The sequence below is a fragment of the Anticarsia gemmatalis genome, chromosome 7, assembly GCF_050436995.1.
Source record: "Anticarsia gemmatalis isolate Benzon Research Colony breed Stoneville strain chromosome 7, ilAntGemm2 primary, whole genome shotgun sequence".
Lineage (NCBI taxonomy): Eukaryota > Metazoa > Arthropoda > Insecta > Lepidoptera > Erebidae > Anticarsia > Anticarsia gemmatalis.
Genome location: NC_134751.1, coordinates 9666294 through 9674145, shown reverse-complemented (window position 1 = coordinate 9674145; position 7852 = coordinate 9666294). Strand labels below are relative to the sequence as shown.

Here is a 7852-nt window from a genome sequence, read left to right as displayed (position 1 = left end):
TTTTTAAAATTATAAATATAGATCTTATAACGACTAAGTTTGTTAGTCAGTATTTTGACAGTCAAACCTAACATATTGAAATGTTTTCTTAGAGATAAATAAAGTCTGTCATATTTTTCCTAAAATCTTAGCATCTCTTTGAAGTTCATGTTATTGATGCGATTTTAACTATATCATAGATCAAGGATCAAAAATAAATATCTGAGATCTTCTCTTCTTTTCAGAAAATAAAATGGGACAGATCTTATACTAGGTAATTAATTAATATACGCACGAAACAGGTAGCATTAAATAAGAACTTATTTTTTTAACTTTCTCACATAGCTATATTATTTAAATGAAGAAAATAATACCATTACATAAAAAAGGGTAGGTCATTGACCGCCGATTGATAGATTCAACGACAACAGTCATAATACATTATATCACATCGAAACTGCGACTGAATCATACCACAAAGGGTGGAGCCCTACCAAATAAACGCCACACGATTTTATCAACTTATCTGCCGTAGTATCAGTCTATCTTTAACAATACGAGGAAAAATGAGTGACCCAGCACTAATATTGTACAACAAGTTACTAAATTCGGATAGATAAGATACAAATCAATATATTATACACGCTTAAAAAAGATTAGGCATAAAGGTATACAGTATCGCTGGCAACGGTCTAATAAAATCATATATAAACACGTCCATGCAGTCGTAAAATTATAAACCGGCAAAATGGTTAAGGCTTCATACTTGTTTATTGTGGCAATCTACCTGGGCTTAGCCTCAGCACAAACATGTAAGTAAAACAATTAATTATTATATTTGCATCTAAAATTAAAAAAATAAAAATATTTGTTTTTATAAGTATTCTAAATTAATAAAATAATATAAAATTGGTGATAAATTCTAATAATTAGTTCTATTTTCCATGGCATTATTTTTTTTGCGGTTTCTTAAATCGATAATTCAAACCATCAGCGTTTGCTCCCCTTTATTTTCTTAGCATACATTTTTTGCTTTAAATATTTGATTTAGCATACCCATATTATTAAATTGTTAGTTTCTAAGTCTATCCATTAAGATCTTATTTTCATGCCATTTTTATAAGAAAAGTAGCATTAAAAGTATCTTAGACTAAAGCGTTTATTCCAGTGTAATACTAAACTAACGTTTCTGGTAGAGTACAATTTAATATAATTGGACAAATGATTAGCAAAATTAAGCTAAAATGTGCAGTTTCTAGTTACTTGATAATGTGTTTACTAAGTTTACAAAGCAACGAAGTAGGTAGACCGCAGTCTAGCTACTCTTAGCATTGGCATTTTAGAGCCTGCGATGCTAAATCACCTGTGTGTTTTTTTTTCGGCTTCTGTTTATTTTATCAAAAAAAATCATGGTGCTAAAAAATCTTTTAAACATTACTATCGAAAAAAATATGAGTCGTTCTATTGATAAAAAATTGTATTTATCACAATTCTTAGAAGACGCCGGATGCAGATAAAAAGTAGACTTTGGATGAATGACGAGGTATTCTGTAAACAACATGACTAAGTGAGACTTTAAAAACAAAATATCGCTTTCAATGATTAATCAAGCAAAGGAAATCGTTCCTAGAATGTTGAATAATGCACATTAAGAAATATAGTTCTATGCGTATAATCCTTTAATAAAACCTGATTTTCATTTATTCATAACCATGCAAACCTAAACCCAAAACTTGTCAGCAATACACTTTAATTAAACACCATAGAAAAAACAAAATTGACCTATTTACAAAACGTTGACACGCTGCTTTGATAAAGATCAATAACAGATAGAGATATCTAGTTCGTGTAATCCATCGTTGTGTTGATACAAAGCTCAGTGTAATCTTATTAGGTAATGTAATTAAATAATAAGCTAAAAACGATTAAATATGGTTTGAGACTTCTCACTTTTTTTGTGGCACGTCCATTTCAGAGTCTCTTCACGATGAGTTTAAGAGCATGATATTTTCTGTACAAATTCCCAGTTACATATTATTGTATTTATTTTTTTATGCTGTAACTAGTCCTTTATTTCTTTCAGTCCGAGTATGTGTACCCCCAAGTGTACCAAAATCGGTGTGCGAAGGCTTGGCCAAGGATAACAGCAATGCAGTTTGTCAAGAAGCAACGTCCAGGTAATTTAAAAAAAAGAAACTTCCAGATTGAGATAATCTTTCGCATAATTACTTGGCTTGTTTAAAAAGACTCTAAATTATGAGGACTTATATCCTCATAATTTAGAGTCTTTTTAACCTATCCATATTTGTAAAACTAGCCCTTAGGCTAGTTTTACAAATATGGATAGGTGTTGGATTAACTAACCGATGGATAAATTAATACCAAATGTTTGAAAATTGCTCTAAATATTTTCACCATTCCATCTTATAACCACTATTTTTTTATTTTCAGCTTGGAATGTGCGCTCAAGATGTCTACGTTCCAATCGGATATCAGCTATTTTTCACCAGAAGAAACCATTTTGTTCGGATTTCATCAACCTAACTGGTTCCGAGTTGTCGCTACCGTACGAGACACTGCAAAACTTGGTGAGTAAATATTGTATTGCTCTTAAACAAGTGATTATATTGAGCAATATAGCGTATTGCACGATAAAAAGGTGATATTTTTTGATCATCCAAAACCAGTCGCGAATTCAAAAGTTCCGCTGACAATTTTATTTGTCTGCTTCTAGATCCCTACTCATTTGAAGCAGTGGCAGTAGTCCCTGTCGGACACACAGATGGGTTTGAAGGTCTTCGCGGAGGTGTCTACTGTCACCCTGGATTCGACCAAGCTGATGTCAAATGGTCACCTAGAGTTCGCAAGACTTTGGAAAACTTGGTAAGCACTAAATATTTAGTAACCACCTAAAAAAAGGCAGCAGGCTTTTTTTGCATTTATTTGTTCGTTTATTATGTTCGGTTTCAAGTATTTATAAATATTTACTTCTAATCATTGTATTTTTATTTTGCAGGCTGCCCGTACTGACCATTGTGAAGTTAACACCGATACCACAGGAAAGACATCTGAAGAGATTGAGATTGACACTCTCAGCCAATTCTTCTCAGCTGGTTGTCGTCCAGGCACTTGGAGTTATTCTGACGCTGAAGATGCCGATCTTAGTAAGTTTTAAAAGTCAAATTTGAGATAAGTACTACCTAAAACTAATATTTTTTTCTAACTAAAACTAAAGGTTTTTCGTGTTTGAAACCTGTGTATTTTGAGTATGACTTGATAATTAATTGTAATATTAATTTATAGATTTTTAATAAGACTTATTTTTTTTCAGAAAACCGTTACTCCAACCTTTGCTCCCGTTGTGGTCCTAACTCTGATTGCTCACGTTACACCATTGATATGGGATCATCAGTCTCTGGTGTGAACAACGATATCCGTCATATTCAAGCTTTGGAGTGTTTGAGAACTAACTCACAGAATACTCCAGCAGTCGCTTACGTCGCTTGGGACTATGTTAGGGAATACTTCACTGTAAGTATGGTTTTTAAACCATATTTCGAATTATTTATATGGAAACATAAATTATTTCAAAGTCTACTGATCGGTTACCGTGATGAATCAGTACTAATTCCTGTAATAATATCGGTATAAAGAAATGAAAAAAGGAGGCACTAAAAGATTTTTATAGAATTATGTGAAAAAATATAGTTCTCTTTTCTCTCTTCCAGCTCCGCAACCCGCAACAAGCATCCTCTTTCGCTGTGCTTTGTAGCAATGGTCTTACTGTTCCTCTTAATGCGACCAACTTGGCTGACTCTATTTCACCCTGTGCTTTGGTCAGACAACCTTGGGCAACAATCATCGCTAGTCCGTAAGTATCATCCTGATTTCATGAGATTCTTGATAAAGTTGGCTATGAGCAGTAACTATTATTCATAATGATGATGACAAAACTAAAAACCTACTTTGACGAATCATAATGGAAACAGATATGTTGACCTTTATATTTACACTTTTTTATTTATTTCTACAGAAACGTAGCATCAAATGTTTTGAACAATATGAGAACTTGGTGGCCTAACGGTTCAAAGCCTTCAGGAGACACATGGCAAGCAAATCTATTCACAGCTCTTACTGGCGGCACTTCAAGCGCTCAAGTGGTATTCGAAAACTTCCCTGTGTTCCCCATTAATTACACCAGAGGAAGTAAGGACAACTTATACATTTATATTTTTATTCCAAACTTTAAACTTTTCAAGGAACTTATTCCAACGTAATTATATCTGTACAATCATTGATAGATTATCCAAGAAATATACTAATTAAACCGCACACCCCGTCACTAGTCGAAGTAAAATGAGGATCAAAATTGTCTGAAGAAAAATTTTCTCATCAGTTCGTGCTAGAACAGACTAAACATGATACTAAAAAGCATATATGTAAATGGAAAACAATACGTACTCAATACCAGGGACTAAACATTAATTCATTGTCATACTTTCAGTCCGTGTTATTCCTGAGCGTCGTGAGACCTGTATTACTCCCAGAAATTGGTGCACTACCTCAGCTGATGAACTCGTCAAATGTTTCTGGGTTCGCCAGGCGTCTCATATCCTGGGTCTTCAACCCCCAATTACATGCGTACGCAAGAACAATGTCTTTGAATGCCTTAACGATATCAGAAATAGTAATGCAGCAGATTTTATGTCACTGGATTCCAATTACGGATATTTGGCTAGAGTGTAAGTAGTTTTAAACTTTGAATTAATACAATAATCAGATTTTGTAACGAAAAACAAATAATTAAAGGTTACTATCCGTCTTTGTAGCAGTATTGTACATGAAACTCATCAACCACTCATATTTGTAGGTTGTACGGACTTGGCCCCGTCAAGCTTGTGCAAAATGCTGCGGCGGATACAGCTAAGATTGCTGCCTTCGTTAAAGAGTCTGCTATTGGCACTATCAGTAATTTTGAGCAGTTGCGTGGCAAGAAAGCTTGTTTCCCTGAATTTGGTGGTCTAGGTAAGTTGGGTTGAGAATATAAAACAATTTAGTGCAGTGATTAGTAAGTAATCATTGTCAGGCAAATACAGTTACAGGCAGTTATTAATGCATAATAATATCTATTTTATTGGGTTGTTGACTTCTTTAATATTTTCTTTTCATATATTGTTAATTTTCTTTGTTAAATCTTGGTGTTAGAAAACGTATCAAAATAAAACCATATTTTGTTTTGTAGCAAACATGGCATTCGTTCGTACTGGTCAAGAAGTTGGCGTCCTCTCTACCGCTCAGTGTGATTATGCCCGAGCGATCGGCGAATTCTTCAGCGGCGGCTGCGCTCCTGGCGCTACCGACAGCTCTCACGCGATTGGTGCTAACTCCGTGAGTCGAATTTTTTGTGCCCATTAAGCCCTTTTTTTGGGCAACAAAACTGTCAACGTGACTTATATTGCAGCCGCACAACATACCTAAGCATTTTATATCACGTCTAAGCAAACGTACTGCATGCTTTGAAAATACCTTATCATAAAAAAAATTACGATGCGGATACCGATTCGTGGGATTTGTCGTCACACAAGCTTTTAATCCTCATTAATCAATTTCAAATTGTGAATATTTCTTAACTATGTTGCAGACTTTTGACGCATCGGTACTTTGTTCAACATGCAAGTATACCACTACGCCTGCCTCCAATCGTAAGTAGTTTATTTCAAAAAGAACACTTTTTTCTATTTCTATCGGAGCACTTCATGGTCTCTTAATAGTGAGTACAAATAAACAATAAAATAAAGATATCATATCCCTAATATATTGCATTTTGTTTCTATTGCAGAAGTCTGTTCTTTCGACGACATTAATCTTTATGTTGGCAACAAAGGAGCCGTAGCATGTCTTGCCGATGCAGAGAATGATGTTGCTTTCTTGGACATTAGAGACATTTCTTGTAAGTAATCTTGTAAACCTGAAGATGTAGGCAAAAGTGTAAGAAACATTCAGTGCGAGTGCGATCAAATTACCTTACCAAACTTCGGGATACAATTGAAAAATATTTAACGATAAATAAGAAAATCCTTTTTTTCCTTTGTCTGACTCGAGAATCGAACCGTGATTAAAAGTCAGATACACCAACATCCAGACCACAGATGCAGTCCATCTGATCTAGATTATCTAGATTGTAGAAAAGCTATCATTAAATTTTATCACCGTCATATGTGTCTCAGTCAGTATAATGTATTTTCCCTTTTCTAGCAAATCTGGCCGCCGCTGGACTTCAAGCAAACCAAATCCGCGCTCTGTGCCGCAACAACCAGTTGGCGGCTACTGCTGGCATCAATGTGGACAATAGCTGCTTGCTGGCACATGTCGTCGATGCTGAAGTCGTTACTAGAAGGTATATTAAGACTATGATCTGAATCCCTAATTCTCTACTATCCTTACTAATATTATAAATGTAAAAGTTGGCAGCAGGTATTGTATATCTGGTATATCCAGTAAAAAGGTGGTAAAGGGATAGTTTAAGACCCAATAAAATACAAAGGGTAGCTTTTATACTAGAAAATCCACGGAAACGATTACTATGCGGATAATAAGAAATATAACTATAGTCCATGCGGACGTAATAGTCGCGAGCAGCAGCTAGTCCTAAATAAGTGGAAAATCCTTTATAAATAATTTTATAATGGATACATGATTATGTACTCACTTACTTGTCTAAAAAGTAATATAACATCTAGCATAAAAATATAAAGATTGCTACTATATATTGTAGTATTAGCCTTTTTTGGTAGCAGCGAAAATTAAATAAAATTTTCTCTTGCAGGAGCGACCCCATGCTCACCGCTGTGAGGGGTCTTCTGGAGAAACTCGATGCCTTCTTCGGATACACCGCTGCCAATCAGCTCATCAACCTCGAAATCTTCTCACCCTTCAACACTAAGAGCGACTTGCTGTTCAAAGACTCTGCTATTGGTTTTACTGACCCGTCTCCTGTGTCTGCGCACGAGCCTGCGAAGAATTACATGGAGTTGTTCGACCATCTCGACAAATGTACATATTCAGCGTCTGGTGCAACTGCTGTTAGTATGTCTTCATTATTTTTACTTATGATCGCATTTTTCACTAGATTTGTTAATATCTAATAACTTTATGAGGTAAAGTAATTTAGATATGCAAAGCACTAAGTAATAGGTCGATAATCCGGCTGTATCATTGTAAATGAAACTGAAGATATTTGTCGTTGTCATCCATGTAGGTTTTTTAGAATGAGTTAATCATAGGTACTTAGCATGCATTTTCATCAAAAGCCATTTTTATAAGCAATGCACCAATTCAAAATAACATCAATGTATTTTGTTTGTTGCATTCTTCTTGCTTCTTTTCAACTTCTTTTTTAATTCCTTACAGGTTCACCAAAGAGCTTGATTTGAGATAATACTATCCAATTAACCAATTTATTACTCTTTATGGTTCTAACGGTCTTGGCGATACACAAATATAATTTATTCATCATTTGAATTTGCTTTATGATTGCTCCCGTACTCCTAGAAAAATATTTTCCGCAATAAGGGAACACAAATAAATCAATTTGGTTTTTGTGTTAACATTTATTGAGTCAAAACTATTTAAACGCTACTTATATGCATACTTATTCAAGTATGCATATATTATTATGATTATTCAATCAGGTTATACATTTATTCTGCTATATCTGTGCATTTGATTCATAGTGTGTTGGTTCTAAAATGTGAATTGAAGCAGCGCGATATAGTATGATATAAATAGATTAAGGCAGCCTAAAATTGTATTCACTCTCAAAGGATAGTTGTGCCACAATGTGAATCTTGTTGAATTTGCCTCGATGTATTCG

General features: G+C 34.5%; 1 protein-coding gene across 2 annotated transcripts; it reads left to right on the top strand.

Moving 5' to 3' along the window:
* The first annotated feature begins 656 nt into the window (after positions 1-656).
* Positions 657-7500, top strand: LOC142973966 (transferrin-like). Of its 2 annotated transcripts, none has more exons than XM_076116008.1 (16): positions 657-791; positions 2063-2156; positions 2431-2567; positions 2714-2862; positions 2996-3143; positions 3311-3510; positions 3708-3850; positions 4013-4185; positions 4484-4721; positions 4850-5004; positions 5222-5367; positions 5621-5681; positions 5819-5929; positions 6235-6376; positions 6806-7061; positions 7390-7500. In XM_076116008.1, exons 1-16 carry the CDS (start codon positions 728-730, stop codon positions 7405-7407), a joined length of 2235 nt encoding a protein of 744 aa, XP_075972123.1. In that variant the 5' UTR covers positions 657-727; the 3' UTR covers positions 7408-7500. The 2 variants fall into 2 exon arrangements, with proteins under 2 accessions (XP_075972123.1, XP_075972121.1); XM_076116006.1 differs by having other exon boundaries at positions 6806-7065.
* Positions 7501-7852: the final 352 nt, after the last annotated feature.

What these genes read in the sequence shown, in the direction of transcription:
- LOC142973966 (XM_076116006.1), top strand. Translation starts at nt 728, where the DNA reads ATGGTTAAGGCTTCATACTTGTTTATTGTGGCAATCTACCTGGGCTTA. An exon ending in CATTAATTACACCAGAGGAA is followed by an intron (nt 4,186 to 4,483) that starts GTAAGGACAACT and finishes TCATACTTTCAG; the next exon opens with TCCGTGTTATTCCTGAGCGT. An exon ending in ACGCGATTGGTGCTAACTCC is followed by an intron (nt 5,368 to 5,620) that starts GTGAGTCGAATT and finishes ACTATGTTGCAG; the next exon opens with ACTTTTGACGCATCGGTACT.